A 17232-nucleotide genomic window follows, 5' to 3' on the forward strand; every position below is an offset into this window, starting at 1 on the left:
CTTTGTTAAATTATGAAAGTTTTGGGGCACCTGGGTAATGCAGTTGTTAAGCATCTGCCTTCGGCTCAGGGTGTGATCCCGGAGTTCCGGGATCAAGTCCCACATCGGGCTCCTCCGCTGGGAGCCTGCTTCTTCCTCTCCCACTCCCCCTGCTTGTGTTCCCTCTCTCGCTGGCTGTCTCTCTGCCACATAAATAAATAAAATCTTTAATAAAAAATAAAAATAAATTATTAAAGTTTTATCCTATTCCTAGTTTGAGAAGAGTTTTTAAAATTATGACTAGATATTAAATTTTGTCTGCATCTAGTGAATGAGTTCTCTCCCTTATTGTGTTCGGGTAGGGAACTCTACTTGTTGCTTTTCAAATGTGAAACTAACTTGGCACTGCTGGATCAAACCAACTTGGTTGTAATGCTGATCATTTTTATATAAAGCTGAATTCAGTTTGCTAATGTTTTGCTAGGAAACTCTGAAGTTCTGTTCATGACAAAGTTTAGCCTTTCAGGCTTTTCCAAATCCCTTTCAGGTTTTGGTATCAAGATTATGCTTGTCTCATAACGTAAGTTGGGCTGTGTTCCCTTTTTTTCTATTCTCTGTAAGGCTTTATAAAAGATCATTGCATTTCTTCCTCACAGGTTAGAAAGAATTCACTGGTGAAGCTATCAGGGCCCCAAATTTTATTGGTAGGAAGGGTTGTTGTTGTTCTTGAGTAGACTCCACATCTAGCGTGGAGCCAAAGCAGGGCTTGAACTCGTGACCTTGAGATCAAGACCTGAGCTGAAATCAAGAGTCCGATGCTTAACTGACTGAGCCACCCAGGTGCCCCTGTTGTTGTTGTTGTTGTTTCAAACAACTTTACTGAGATATAATTCCCATGCCACAATGCAACAACTTAAAGTTGTATGATACAATGGTGTTTGGTATATTCATAGAGTTGTGAGACCATCGCAACTTTACAACATTGTGAGGTTTTAAATTACAGATTCAGTTTTTTAACCACTGTTTAGATTTTTTTTTAAAAGATTTATTTATTTATTGGACAGAGAGAGACACAGCAAGAGAGGGAACACCAGCAGGGGGAGTGGGAGAGGGAGAAGCAGGCTTTCCCGCTGAGCAGGGAGCCAGACACGGGGCTCGATCCCAGGACCCTGGGATCATGACCTGAGCCAAAGGCAGATGTTTAACCAACTGAGCCACCCAAGTGTCCCATGTGTATAGATTTTACATAGTATCTTTTTGATGGACTTTTTCAAACTTTGATCGTTATGAAAAAGCCCTTTTTCTTTCTTTCTATTAATGCTTCTTGCTTTAAAGTGTACTTTCCCTGGTATTAGTACAGCTACACCTGCTTTCTTGTGCTTAAGGTTTAATGTATCATTTTCCACCTTTTGTCCTTACTTTTAAGGTTATGTCATACAAGCAGTATTAAGTTAGTGTTTGTTTTTCTGCCCAGTCTGATGATCCTTCTCTTTTAATTGCAGTACCTGGTCCATTTACATGTCATGTAATTGTTGTTGCTTTTCATTCCTTCTTGCATTTCTCTGCTTCCATGTGGGTATCATTTTCTTCTGACTGAAAATTCCTTTGGTGCAGATCTCCTGGTGACAAATTATTATTATCTGGTTGTGAATGATCAGTTTCTGTCGGAGAATGTCTTCCTTTTATCTTCATTTTTGAAGAATATTTTCACTAGGTTTAGAATTCTAGATTGAAAGTTAGTTTCTTTCATCACTTTGAAGCTTCCATTCCAAGTATTTTCTAGCTTCAATCATGTCCATTAGAGGGTGGTGGGTCTTTTTTCTCTCGATGGTTTAAGTCAGGATCCCTCCCGCCCGACCTTTTCTTTGGTTTAGAACAGAATTTTACTAAATGTGCCTGGATATGATTTTCTTATTTTATTTTATTTTATTATGCTTAGGGTTGTTACTGCTTTACTCTATGGCTCGATGTCTTTGTTACTTTTGGATCACTGTCATCCACTACATCTTCCAACCCTGCTGCTGCCCCACTCTCTCTCTACTCTCTTTCTAGGACTTCAACTATACAAAAGACCTGTTTACTAGGTCCCATCTTTTAAAATGTGACTTTCTGTATTTTTCCTTCTTTTTTTTCTTCCTGCTTTAATCTGAATCATTTCTACTGACCTCTCTGCAAGTCTTCTCTTCTGTGTCTAATTTGCTGGTAAGCTCTATTACTATTTAGTAGTGTCAGTTCTAGAATTTTCATTTTTGGTAGATTCTTATTCTTCAGGTTATCTAGTTATAATAGAGAGCTCCCTCATACATGTACATTTTTAATGCTTGATTTTGATAATAGGTTTATAAGAGTTATAAAAATAATCCAGAGAGTTCCCATATACTCTTTACTCAGCTTCCCCTTATGTTAACATCTTCGTAACAAGAGAACTATGATCAAACCTAAGAAATTAATCTGGCTACAATATATTAACTAAACCCCAGAATCTATGTAAACTTTTCCAATTTATCCACTAACTTTCTTTTTCCATTGCTCGATCCAATCCAAAATCTGAAATTGCATTAGGTTCCCACGTTTTCTTAGTTTCCTCTGATCTGTGATAGTTCCTTAGTTTCTCTTTGTTGCCCATGACCTTGAGCCTTTCATTTTTTTTAAAGATTTTATTTATTTATTTGAGGGAGGAGCAGAGGAAGAGAGAATCTGAAGCAGATTCCATGATGAGCATGGAACCCCATGCAGGGCTCAATCCCACAACCATGAGATCATTACCTGAGCTGAAACCAAGAATCAAACACTTAAACAACTGAGTCACCCAGGCGCCCTGCTTAGCAAACTTAAAAAGGAATAAATACCTTACTAACACATTTGTGGTCTGTCATTCACTAACTTATCAAAACCCCTTGGAAGTCATTCTCTCCCTCCCTCCTCCACACTTGGGTTTTTTTAGTAAAATATGGCACCTTTCATTTGTTCTTGATTTATCTTATCAGGGGTAGACAAGGCTAACAGGTAGACTGTATTTGAGTATTTATGTAATTTAGCCCATTCGTATTTACTGAGGAACCACAATATGCCAAGCATTGATAATAAAATGATAACATAAACCTAGAAATAATTCTTGCCCTTTGGGGCTTACAGTCTAGTGGGGTAGATAAGTATAAAATTGTGCCACCAAAGAGCAAGTGGTAGAAAACAAGCCTGCAATCAGGACATTTAATCCAGTCCAGAAAGGTCAGCGTGATCTTCCAGAGAAGTGACAACTAAGCAACAGGAAAGGAATGAGCAGTAGGGGACTAGGCAAAGACAGGAGGGATGACTGTTCCATGACAGTCTGTGTCTACCTTGTCTAGAGGCTTCCACAGCTGGCATCTGCCAGTCCTGGCCCCAGGCAGCTCTCCCTTTGGCCCCTTCCACTCCCCAAGTGAAAGTATTTTTACTCCCTTTCTTGGAGTATTGGCCAACTTCTGCAACTGTCCTTGAAATACAGTGACCAGACACAGAAGTCCAAAAGAGAATCTATCACTGTTACATTAAAGAAGTAAAAAAGAATGCTTTCTTTAACATATAACACATAAGACTGACATATTTGTCTGCTTTTGCCACAGGGGGTTGAGAGTTCATAAAGAATGATGGATTTGCAGGGCTCCTGGATGGTTCAGTCAGTTGAGTGTCCAACTCTTGATTTTGGCTTCGGTCATGATCTCAGGGTCCTGGGATGGAGCTCCGAGTCGGGTTCCACACTCAGCAGGGAGACTGCTTGAGGATTTCTCTCCCTCTCCCTCTGCACCCCGCCCCCGCACATGCTCTCTCTCTCTCTAAAATAAATGAATACATCTTAAAAAAAAAAAGAGTGATGGATTTTCAAGTGCTCTTTAAGCTGTAAAGTACAATTTACATATATATGAAGGATCTGTCATGAGATCTGTCATGATTAGACCTGGTGAGCAGAGTTGGCAACTACTAAGCTTGGTCTTAGTCTGATTCCCTAGGATGGTGGAGGCTAGCATGAAAATGAAGGAGACTAGGAAAAAGGTATCAGGACAGTCTCTATAACTACTCTCAGAGGAATCACTGGATATGCTGTTAAGTGAAACAAGCAAGATGCTGAGGACAGTAAGAAGGAGAGGGAGCTCAAATATACCCGCATATTTACTTATGATTCCAAAAAGAAACAATGGCAGAACCCAAACTAATAAAAATAGTTACCAGTAGGGGTAAGGAGAGCATAAGGAAGAGGGGAAAGGAATATGAAGTGAAGTTTCTTTTTAAATAGAAAGTCACAGCTAATAAATGCAGAAGAAATAACAGAATTAGAAATCGCCATTTTGTAACCCTTAATTTTATTTAAAAAATGGATCTAGGTAACAATCATCTAAGGCTTCTAGAGCCAGTATATGAAAGGTAGATAAAACTTTATAAATGATGGCTCAGGCTCACAACATCCAAAGCCATGCTTCGCTGGTAAGAGGAAAAGTAGATACACTCCTTCTGATGGGATGCTGTAAGAAATACACAGCACCACCAAAGAATTATTCTCACAGAAAAAAGAAAAAAAAACTGAACATGAATCTAATCAAATATCTACACCTAAACCATAAGTTTACAGAAAATATGAATAAAGGCACACGTTGAATATCACTACAATAATGCAATTAGCCAAATCCAGGATGTAAGAAACTACAGTTTCGAAAACTAGATGGCATTTTTGAAAAGCAGGTACAGGGATTTCTGGTGCAAGATGGCAATGTAGGGAGACCCAGAACACGCCTCCTCCACAGATGCTCTAAATCCACACCTGAGGTCCACCCGAACAGCTTCTGTGCAACAAAAAATAGAGACCACACAGAGAACAGCAAGAGAGATGGGAGACAGTCACAATGGGAACCGCTACCCCTGGTGCTGCAAACTGTAGTGGGGAGGGACAGTAGTGAAGGCACCGAAAAAAAAAAAAAAAAAAAAAAAAAGATGTAGCTCCAAAGGGGAACTAGGATATAAAGGATCCAGTCCTAGAACTCTGCCGGACAGTGGGAGCTGCCGAAACCCCTCAGCTGGCAAGCCCTACAGTTTACATTCCCTTTCCACCTTAATAGCACAGCCAAGAGCAGAGTCTGGGCACCATAGCAGGCCTGCTGCCTCGGTAAGCCCTGGGCCCCTAGTACATACCAGCCCAAGCTATCCCACCAAGGTGGCCCCAACACATTACACACTGGGACACCCCTGGTCGGTGCTCACTATAGCTCCAGCCATCTTGTCAGGGTGATACAAGTGCAAAGCACCATGGAACACGCCAGTCTAGCACCAACCTCTTGCTCCAGACTTGCCAGGGCACCCTTGACACAAAGTGCCCCAGAAAAGTACCCGAGGATGCTCCAGACCATGCCATGCCTTGGCTCCAGACACCCTGCAAGGGTGCCCCCTCATGGACCACCCAGGATGTGCTGGTCTCATGCCCCCTTCAGCTCCAGCTGCATCCCCTCCCAGGGCACCCCTGTGTAGAGCATTCTGGGACACCCCAGCTTGCACCACTTCAGCTTCAGCTGTTCTCCCAGGGCACTCTCTGTACAGAGAGCCCTGGCATCCCCCAGCTTATACCTGTTTCACCTTCAGCTATCCTTCCAAGGTGCCCTCTGCACAGAGAGTTCCAGGACCACCCCAGCCTATACCCACTTCAGCTCTAGCATTCCCACCAGGACAGTTCCGGCACAGAGTGTCCCAGGACCCCCTGCCCATGAGAGCCACAGATCCAGCCAGCCAGCCTATTAGAAGGTGGGGGAGGATAGTAAAATATCTTCCAAACTGAGAAGGCACTTTGAGACTAGAAAACAAAGCAGGTGACTCCAGGCAGTTCACAGAGTTTTATTCAGGGTAACTTACCAATGGGGGGATTGGGGGAGCAACAATTCAGGCATCTGCATGGCTATTTTCCACAAAGTCTGGATCTTAGTCCACAGATTTTATAAAGTGAAGGGATGTGCAGAAGGGCTCTGTAGTGAGATCAAAGGCTTTGCATGCATCTAATTGACAGCTAACCCTTAATTAGATCTTGTAGTGCCTCCTGTGCCTCAGGAAGGGGAAAGACTATGTAGTTTCTAACAGGTTCATGGGAAGCCAAAGCAAGCCTCCCCCCAACCCAGCCTTGGTAGGCATTTCTAAGGTGTGTATATTAATCTCCAAGGGGCTCGGAACATATAATCCCAAGAGAGGCCATCTGGCGAACACGAACAAGATGGAGGGCCAACGATGAAGACAGTCTTGTCAGCATTCCTACACTCTACAGTCACTAGGCACACACAGTCTATGCAGAGGATGACCATACACAAGATCATCCCTTCAATTTTAGGAGAAGTAGCTGTTCCACCTAATTTTGTAGAAACAAACATAGAAAGTCAAGCAAAATGAGGAGACAGGAATATGTTCCAATGAAAGAGCAAGACAAAACCTCAGAAAAAGAACTAAATGAAATGAAGAGAAACAATGTATCCAATAAAGAGTTGAAAGTAATGGTCATAAAGATGCTCACCAGATTGGAAAGAAGGGTGGAGAAAATCAGTGAGAACTTCAAAAAAGAGAAAGAAAATATGAAAAAGAATCAATCAGAATTGAAGAATGCAGTAACTGAAGTGAAAAATACATTAGAGGGGATCAACAACAGATTAGCAGATACAGAATGACCAGTAATCTGGAAAACAGGCTAACAGAGAACAATCAAGCTAAACAACAAAAAGAAAAAGAAAAAGAGACAGGTTAAAGGATCTCTCAGACAATTCCCAGTGAGCAAATATTTGCATTATAGGGGTATGAGAAAGAAGAGAAAAGGGGGCAGAAAACTTATTTGAAGATATAAAAGCTGAAAACATCCCTAAACTGGGGAAATAAATAGACATTGAGGTTCAGGACACACAGAGAGCTCCAAATAAGATGAACCCAAAGAGGTCTACACCCTGACATATGATGACTAAAATGTCAAAGATTAAAGATAAAGACAGAATCTTAAAAGCAGCAAGAGAGAAGAAACTAGCTACCATAAGGGAAACCCCCATAAACTTATCAGCTATTTTTCAGCAGAAACTTTGCAGGCCAGAAGAGAGTGTCACGATATATTCAAAGTGTTGAAAGTTAAAAACCTACAACCAAACATATCCTACCCAGCAAGGTTATCATTCAGAATTGAAGGAAAGATAGGAGGTTTCCCAGAAAAATAAAAGTTAAAGGAGTTCATCACCACAAACAGGCCTTAGAAGAAATATTAAAGGGACTTCTTCTTTAAGTGGAAAAGAAAAAGTCATAATTAGAAATGAAATTATGAAAGGAAAAAATGTTACGAGTAAAAGGAAACACACAGTAGAGGTAGTGTAGTCGTCACTTACAAAGCTAGTATGAAGTTGAAAAGACGAAAGAAGTCAAATCAATTATATTTTAAAAAATTAACTAAGGAGACTCACAAAATAAAAAGATGTAAAATACAATAACATATACATAAAATGTGGAGGGGAGAGTAAAGATGAAGTTCTTTTACAATGTGTTCAAATTTAAGTGACCGTTAACTCATACTTAGAATGTTATACATGAACCTCATGGTAACCACAAACCAAAAACCTATGATATACAAAAAAATGAAGAGAAAGAAAAACCAGCTTAACGTTAAAAAAGTGATCAATCACAAGTAAAGATAACAATAGAAGAAAGGAACAGAGAAGAACTATAGAAATAACCAGAAAACAAAAAAATGGCAATAAGTTCATACTTAACTTACATACCTACATCAATAATTACTTTAAATGTAAATGTAAATGGTCCAAATGCTCCAATCAAAAGGGTGGGGGTGCCTGGGTGGCACGGTGGTTAAGTGTCTGCCTTTGGCTCAGTGCGTGATCCCGGCGTTATGGGATCGAGCCCCATATCAGGCTCCTCCGCTATGAGCCTGCTTCTTCCTCTCCCACTCCCCGCTTGTGTTCCCTCTCTCGCTGGCTGTCTCTATCTCTGTCGCATAAATAAATAAAATCTTAAAAAAAAAAAAAAGACACAGGGTGACACACGGATAAAAAAACAAGACTCCTCTATATGCTGCTGCTAAGAGACTCACTTCAGAACGAAAGACACATATACACTGGAAGGTAAGGAAATAGAAGCGGGATAAAAAAGCCAGGATAACAATACTCATATCACAAAAGAGACAAAGAAGGGCATTATATAATGATAAAGGGATCAACATAATAAGAGGCTATAACAATTGTAAATATCTATACGCCCAACATTGGAGCACCTAAATACGTAAAGCAAATATTAACAAACATAAAGGGAGAAACTGATAGTAATATGATAATAGTAGGGGACTTAAACACCCCACTTACATCAAGGAAGATTTTCCAGGACAGATCCCATGTTAAGCCACAAAACAAGTCTCAATAAATTTGAGAAGATTAAAATCATATGAAGCATCTTTTCTAACCACAACAGTATGAAACTAGAAATCAATTACAAGAAAAAAGCTGGAAAAAACACAAACAGGTGAAGACTAAAGAACATGCTACTAAACAACCAATGGGCCAATGAAGACATCAAAGAGGAAATTAAAAACTACACTGGGACAAATGAAAATGAAAACACAATGGTCCAAAATCTCTGGGATGCAGTGAAAGCAGTTCTAAGAGGGAAATATATAGCAATTCAGGCCTACCTTGAGAAACATAAAAAGCTCAAATAAACAAGCTACCCTTAAACCTAAATGAACTAGAAAAAGAAGAACAAACAAAGCCCAAGTTAGTAGAACAAAGGAAATAATAAAGATCACAGTGGGAAAAAATGAAATAAACTAAAAAACAATAGACAAGAGCTGGTTCTTTGAAAAAAAACAAAATTGATTAACCTTTGGCCAGAGTCATCAGGAAAATAAGTGAGAGGACTGAAGTAAATAAAATCAGAAATTAAAAAGGGGAAGTAACTACTGACATCCACAGAAATGAAAAGGATTGTAAGAGACTATGAAAAAATATATGCCAACACAATGGACAACCTAGAAGAAATGGATAAATTCCTAGAAACATAAAATCTTCCAAAACTAAATCAGGAAGAAATAAAAAAATCTGAACACAACCATTACTAGTAATGAAACTGAACTGGTAATCAAAAAACTCCCAAGAAACAAAATTCCAGGACCCAGCAGATTCACAGGTAAATTCCACTAAACATTAAAAAAGAGTTAATACCTATTCTCTTCAAACTATTCCAAAAATAGAAGAGGAAAGAAAGCTTCCAAATACTACCTATGAGGCCAGCATTACTCTGAACCAAAACCAGGCCAAGATGCTACAAAAAAAAGAAAACCACAGGCCAATATTCCTGATGAACACAAATGCAAAAATCCTGAACAAAATATTAGCAAACCAAATCCAAAAACACATTAAAAATATCATTCATACAGTCAAGTGGGACGTACTCTGGGAATACAAGGATGGTTCAACATTGGCAAATCCATCAATGGGATACACCACAGTAACAAAATGAAGGATAAAACCCATAGGAGCATATCAATAGATGCAGAAAAAGCATTTGACAAAATTCAACACCTATTTATGATAAAAAAAAAAAACCTCTAAAAAAGTGAGTTTAAAGGGAACATACCTCAACATAATAAAGATCATATATGACAAACCCACAACCAAAGTCATAGGTAATGGTGAAAAATAGAACTTTCCCTCTAAGATCAGGAACAAGACAAGGATGTCCACTCTCACCACTTTTATTCAACATAACTGGAGGTCCTAGACGCAGCAATAGATAAAAAATAAAAGGCATCCAAACTGATAAGAAGTAGTAAAACTGTCACTATTTGCAGATGACATGATACTATATATAGAAAAACCCTAAAGACCACCAAAAAACTATTAGAATAAATGAATTCTGTAAAGTTGCAGGATACAAAAATAACACACAAAAATATGTTGGATTTCTATAATTAATAACGAAGTTGCAGAAAGAGAAATTAACAATTTCATTTACAATCACACCCAAAAGAATAAAATAACTAGGAATAAACTTAACCCAAGAGATGAAAGACCTCTACTCTGAAAACTATAACACACTGATGAAAGAAACTGAAGAGGACACAAACAAATGGAAAGATAATCCATGCTCATGGATTAGAAGAATTTATATTATTAAAACACCCATACTACTCAAAGCAATCTACAGATTCAGTGCAAGCCCTATCAAAATACCAACAGCATTTTTCACACAGAACAAATAATCCTAAAATTTGTATGGAACCGCAAAAGACCCTGAATAGCCAAAGCAATCTTCGAAAGAACAACAAAGCTGGAGGTACCACGATCTCAGATTTCAAGATATACTACAGAACTATAATAATGAAAACAGTACGGTGCTGGCACAGATACAGACACATAGATCAACAGAACAGAGGGAGCCCAGAGATACACAAACACTTACATGGTCAATGAATCTGTGACAAAGAAGCAAGAATATACAATGCGGAAAAGACAGTCTCTTCAATAAACAGTGCTGGGAAAACTGGCCAGGTACTTGCAAAAGATTAAACTGGACCACTTTCTAACACCACACACAAAAATAAACTCAAAATGGATTAAATGTGAGACCTGAAATCATAAAACTCCTAAAGAAGAATAGGTAGCAACCTCTTTGCCATTAGCCTTAGCAACTTTTTTCTAGATAGGTCTCCTCAGAAAAGGGAAACAAAAGCAAAAATAAATGATTGGGATTACATCAAAATAAAAAAGCTTTTGCACGGTGAAGGAAACCATCAACAAAATGAAAAGGCAACCTACTGTATAAGAGAAGATATTTGCGAATGATGTATCTGATAAGGGGTTAGTATCCAAAATATATAAAGAACTTATACAAGTCAACAGCAAAAACAAACAAAAAAACCCCAAACAAATAATCCAATTAAAAAATAGGCAGAGGGCCTGAACAGACATTTCTCCAAAGAAGACATCCAGATGGCCAACAGACACATGAAAAGGTGCTCAACATCACTCATCATCAGGGAAATGCAAGTCAAAACTCAATGAGATACCATCTCAGATCTGTCCGAATAGCTAAAATCAACAACACAAGAAACAACAGGTATTGGTGAGGATGTGGAGAAAAAGGAACCCCTCCTGCACTGTTGGTGGGAATGCAAACTGGTGCAGCCACTGCGAAAACTGGAACGGAAGTTCCTCAAAAAATTAAAAATAGAGCTACCCTCTGATCCAGTAATTCCACTACTGGGTATTTACCCAGAGAAAATAAAAACACTAATTTGAAAAGATGTAAGCATCCCTAGGTTTATTACAGCATTATTTACAATAGCCAAGACACGGAAGTAACCTAAATGTCCACCAGTAGATGAATAAAGAAAATATGGCACATATGTACAATGGAATATTACTGAGCCATAAAAAAGAATGAAATCTTGCCATTTGTGACAACACGGACGGACCCAGAGGGCATTACACTAAGTGAAATAAGTCAGACAAAGACAAAATGTCGTGTGATTTCACTTAAATGTGGAATCCAAAAAAAAATCCAAACAAATGAACAGATAAACAAAAAAACCAGAATCAGACCTATAAATAGAGAGAATGAACTGATGGTTCATTCATGGGGGGGGGAGGTGGGAGGGGCAAAATGGGTGAAGCGGAGGGGGAGAAATGGGCTTCCACTTATGGAATGGATAAATCAGAGGGATAAAAGGCGCAGCTCAGGGAATACCATCAATGCCATTGTAATGCCGCTGTATGGTGACAGATGGGAGCTACACTTTGGTGAGCACAGCAGAAGGCACAGAATTGTCGAATCCCTACGTCATACACCTGAAACTAATGTAACTGTGTGTAACTCTACTTCCATAAAAGAAAACCCTGAAAAGGGAAAATCTGAGATTAGATATTTACAATACAAATAATTAGAAAAAGAACTCAAATATATTATATGAGTAAAAATTCTATCAATCAGTAAGAAAAAGACAGCCAACCCAATAGAAAAAATGGGTATAAACCAACAGTTGACAAAAGATGATATCCAAATGGCTGAAAGACACATGAAAATGTGCTCAATGAGTAATCTCTGATACCTTTCAGAACGGTCAAAATGAAAAAGCCTGAGTCTTGGTGAAGATGTGGAACAACCAGAAATCTCCCCCACTGGGTACAGCAGCATAAACAGCCACTTTGGGGGGAAAAACTAGCAGGGGTAGAAGAGTTATCATCCACTAAAGGAGAAAAAAGAGACATTTTAACCAAATGCAATGAATTCTGATTCAAATAAACCAAATGTAAACTGACCTTCTTTTTAACAAATGGAGGAAAATCAGACATGGATCAATATTAATTAATATTAATTATTATTAGTTAACATTAATTAATATTAATATTCCTGGGTGTGATAATGGTTATTTTTTAAAGATTTTTATTTATTTATTTGTCAGATAGAGAGAAAAAGAGAGAGCCCAAGCAGGGTGAGCTGCAGGCAGAGGGAGAGGGAGAAGCAGACTCCCCACTGAGCAGAGAGCCTGATGCGGGGCTTGATCCCAGGACCCTCTGACCACAACCTGAGCTGAAGGCAATGCTTAACTGGCCACCCAGGCATCCCGATAATGGTTATTTTGTAAAAGTGCTTACCTGTTAGAGATACATACTGAAGTATTAACTAAATGACCCGATGTCTAGGCTTTTCCTTAAAACACTTCCAGTGTATGCATGTGTACATAGACCCACACACAAAGAAGTTGTGGGAGTGACAGATGAAACCAGACTTGCAGAAAGCAGATAATTACTGAAGGTGGGTGATGGGCACACAAGGGTTTATTACAGTTTTTTCTCTAATATTGTATATGGTTTTAATTCCATGAATGACATCAAAACATTAGGAAGCTGATGAAGTGAGAGCTGGAAAGAAATAAGATCTTTACCTCATAAACTCGCCCAATTTCATAATCTGTGAAAAATCCGATTGACGGTTTAGCTAGAAACACTGGAGTATCAGCACAACTGTGGGAGGGCAAACAAGGGGAGAAACGCTGTTAGTTTGCCCATTTGAGTTGTGCAAAATCAATACACCCAAACTGCCAAAGATCATCACAATATGTCATGTACTGGGTTTTGTTCCTGTTGTTAAAGCAGGTCACAAAATAATTTTACTGTATGATAGAATCTTCATGAACGTATGCACAGCTGCGTGGTCATTTTCAATATGCATATACTGAATTCCAGAGTAGAAGTTTCCACACCAATATTCTAACTGGGTTTGTAATACAGGTGCTGTATTTCTTTGAAAACATTAGTCCAATTTTTCTTAATAAAAAAGATACCATTTGACTAATAAATGTTAATAGTTTTAAGTCCCCTGAAACTGTGAACCCATGAAGCCATTCATTCCCTTCACAAGGACAATTAATGAAATAAGCCAAAGGCACTCTCTGAAAGAAAATCACAATTTATACATATTATTTGCATTAATCAAGTTTTAAATATTTTTATTTTTAGGGTCATTTTCCGAGACATATGAGTGCAACGGAAGAGCACATGGCTACAGACCAAGACTGTTCAGAAGGAAGCAGGGGACCAGCACTAACCCCCTGATCCCTCAAAACCCTGGCAGGTCAGAAAAGCAAAAACCCAGGCCTCTGAGGGATGTCCGAAGGCCAGGTCCATGGGGAGCCCTGAAGCCCTGAAGCCCTGAAGCCCTTCTGTTCTGCTACTGACATCCCGTCCCCCGCCCCCACCCCCACCCACCCCCTAAAAGTCCAGACCAGACCCGGGACATTCTGGGTTTACTCCCACAGGTCCGACGTTCTGATAAATCCAAGTCAGGGAAAGACCCACCTCTGCTCCAAATCTCCACCCTGGAAATCTCCCATCAGTACTGGCTTCTTGGGAGGAAAGAGAAGAGACTTGCCCCCATAGGGAGTGTTAGGAGGGAAAAACCGAGGGTTTTTTAGGAAGTGGTTCCGACTCTCCATTCTGGCAAGCAGAAGTCGCTCCAGCTCTCTCTGGGGCACGGCTAAGTGGCTCATCCACTTTTTATTCCTGGGTGGACCTGCCTTCTTGGAAACACACAAAAAATAGAGTCCATGACAGGCTGGGGGAATGAGTGCTGCCATCCGGCCAACTGCATGACCCACCCGCAAGCAATGCAAACTCCCCTCCCTATATCGCTGCCACCTGCAGCTTCCTGTGTCACCGAGAACCGCTTCCCCTTGTCGCCTGCTGTAACCACTGCCCACACCCACCACCACGCACAGGCTTCCACACCCACCTTGACAGCCTTGCGCTTGACCTTTGAACACGAGTCCCCCGTCAGGCTGTCCACAGTGTAGGCTAACTCGTCTTTAGACTCAGTGAGCCTCTTCTTGCAGGAATCCTCAAGCTGCTTGGTCAGGTGCTTCTTTGGGACAGAATGCTTCTCACAATTGAACGTGAGTTTTGAATAGCCAGGGATGGAGATGCCTGCGGCACCAGGGAAGCAAACTGAGCTACCACAGACGAAGTGGACGTTTCTAAAACGACTACACAAAACCACCAAAGCCACAGTCAGCTTGGTACTTTTTCCTCAAATTCACATTTGCTACGCTGGGCATAATTGCTCTTTAGCGTACAAAATTACTCCTGGAACTTATTCCGTGTACTCAAGACTTAAGACTAGAGTGTTACATATTTGTCTGATTGTCCAACATGCTCAAAGAACATAAGTAGACTACTGTCTGTCTGTCTGTCTCACGCATGTACACATATCCCATATGTGAACTTGCTTTTTGAAAAGTCCACATGAGGAATCAAAGTTTGTATTAGCTTTCTATACCTCTAAGATCATCTCCAAAAGGTTAAAGGAGAATGCCCATTGCTAGCAGGAACTGGTACCAGTACAATACCGGTAAATCCTCAATACCTGTTAACTCTATCCTTACTTATCTGCATAAGGTGGTGAATTCCCAACTAACTTCACAATATTAAGTGGCTTAGTACCATGTGACACTTACTTCTGCTCCCTCTCTCTGGTCTGCCCTCTCTACACGGCTCAGGCTGTCAAGAGAACTCTGTTCTCATGAGCACCCTCAATTCTCTGGATCCCAGTCTTCCCACCCCAAATGCCTTCTCAGCTCCAAAGCCTCAGAGGTCACCAGAGTCCCACTGACTGGGGTGCCTAGACAGCTCATCTTCCAAACCTGGTGCCACTGGGCCATCCTGATATGTGGCCACCGGATCCACAGAGCGACTTCTCCCTATCCATACGCTGACACTCCCAAAAGTCTACCTCCCAGCTTAACCCCACAGCGCAGCTCCCACCCCACTCACTCTCAGAAGATCTTGCCTCCCGCACCACAGGAAACTGGCCCGACACCACACACACGCATATATATCCTTTCTGCCTCCCTACCCAGTCTTCCCACTAAACTCAAAGAATGTCAAGTTGCTCTTTTCCTGTGTGGGGTATGGAAAAACCCCACGGTCCATGTTCTGACTGCCGCAGGAGCTTGCTCCCTTACTTATCTGTCTTCAGTCCCTCCCTCTCTTGGTTCATTCAACTACTTTTCTAAACATTTACATCTCTCTTGGTGTTGAGCAGCTGACAAGGGTGCAAATTCCACGTGCAGGAGTTGAGACTTTTGTCTTGCAGGTGTTAGGGAGCCAGAGAGGAAGCGGCATGCTTAGAGCTGACCCTCCCAATAGTCACTATCAAAATTAAACAAAACGGGGGAAAATCAATAGGAAATGGCAGCAAAAGTGGCCAGTGTGTGGTCGCGTTCCTAAAGAACTTCCCCAGAATGAGAGCAGAGGCCCTCGCAGAGCACAGAAGCCTTACCTTTAGGGGCAGAGCAAAATGGCACCGCATCACCGTAGTAATCGTCTGGGCAGATCAAATGGTGTTTCTGTAGCAACTCACTGTCCACACACCATCTGAACATAGACTTTGCTACATAGAAGGGAAGAAGGACAACGGTATTTGAAGCCAGACTGACGTTAAAGAACCTGCACCCCAAACTTTCTCATCCTTCAAATCTAAACTATCTCACAAAATTCTTTCTAAGAACTCTGTGGTCATTTTTGAGATTTCAGAAATTCATCAGCAAATGTTGACCAGCCACTTCACAGAGGCCAACCATTAGGTAATGCTGGGCTGTGGTATTATTTGAGCTAAAGTACTGTGTGACTCAAGGAGAGGTCTATTAATAAAATATAATTAAGGAAAGTATGGTAGCTTAAAGAAATGGCCCCAATCCTTCACCCTTCGCTCTGTCCACACCCTTTGCCACATGACTTTGCAGCTCCTTCTACTAGAGACAGAGCGTCCTTCTTCACCCTTGACTTTGGCCATGTGATGTGCTTTGGCCAATGAGATGTTGGCAGGGGTCTGCAGAGCTGAGCCTTCTCTCTTGCGCCTTTGCCATCATCACGAGAAGAGCTCCCGCCTCTTTATCTTAGACTCCAGCATGAATCCATGTGGAGCAGACTTGAGCCTAACTTGTAGCAAGGAGCCAAGTTCAGCTGGGCCCACAGCTTAAAGCTGGTCTAGCCAGCCAAGCCCAGATAGATCAGCCAACTCCCAACAGACCCACTGACACATGAGAAAAAAAAAATCTCATTTAATAGAGTGAGAAGTCAGTCATTAATATCCATGGCTGATGAGCCAAGAAAAAGTAGTAGAGACATATTATTTGGAGGTAACCAGAAGAATTAAAGCTAAAAATGGCCACCTTTGGCAGGTGGGCCGAGACTGAGAGAGGTGACATGGAGGATTTTTTTCAACAGACTATTTTTAATTTAATTTAATTTTATTTTATTGGGTTTTTTTAAGAGTTTATTCATTTGTCAGAGAAAGAGAGAGCACAAGCAGGGGGAGCAGTGGGCAGAGGGAGAAGTAGGCTCCACACTGAGCAAAAAGCCCTATGAGGGACTCGATCCCAGGACCCTGAGATCATGACCTGAGCCAAAGGCAGATGCTTAACTGACTGAGCCACCCAGGCATCCCTAGATTTTATTTGTTAGAGCACTTTTAAGTTTGTAGAAAAATTGGGTGGAACAGAGATGTCCCATAGAACCCCTGGCCCCACAAACGCACAGCCGCCCCCACCATCAACACCCCCCCCCCGGAGTGGTACACCTGTTCCAACTGATAATCCCACACTGACACACGGTCATCACACAAAGTCCATACTTCACATCACAGTTCACTCTTGGTGCTGAAGATCTATGGGTTTGGACAAATTTATAATGGCATGCATGGGCGGAGGCTTTT

General features: G+C 40.8%; 1 protein-coding gene across 11 annotated transcripts in view; it reads right to left on the minus strand.

The window, feature by feature from the left end:
- DLEC1 (DLEC1 cilia and flagella associated protein) overlaps positions 1–17232 on the minus strand; it is a 71771-nt gene that overhangs the window by 39838 nt on the left and 14701 nt on the right. For 9 of the 11 annotated variants that reach the window (XR_004626039.1, XR_004626038.1, XM_034662237.1 and 6 more), the window contains exons 3-6: positions 15799–15909; positions 14254–14444; positions 13821–14041; positions 12908–12986 (exon numbers count right to left, since the gene is read on the minus strand). Coding sequence is in view for 9 of the 11 variants with exons in the window: in XM_034662237.1 (XP_034518128.1) it covers positions 12908–12986; positions 13821–14041; positions 14254–14444; positions 15799–15909 (602 nt within the window). In the remaining 2 variants the exon portion in view is untranslated. Of the gene's footprint in view, positions 1–12907; positions 12987–13820; positions 14042–14253; positions 14504–15798; positions 15910–17232 lie in introns of all 11 variants that reach the window. The other 2 variants (XM_019794541.2, XM_034662241.1) reach the window with 2 other exon arrangements.

The sequence above is a fragment of the Ailuropoda melanoleuca genome, chromosome 6, assembly GCF_002007445.2.
Source record: "Ailuropoda melanoleuca isolate Jingjing chromosome 6, ASM200744v2, whole genome shotgun sequence".
Classification (NCBI taxonomy): Eukaryota; Metazoa; Chordata; class Mammalia; order Carnivora; family Ursidae; genus Ailuropoda; species Ailuropoda melanoleuca.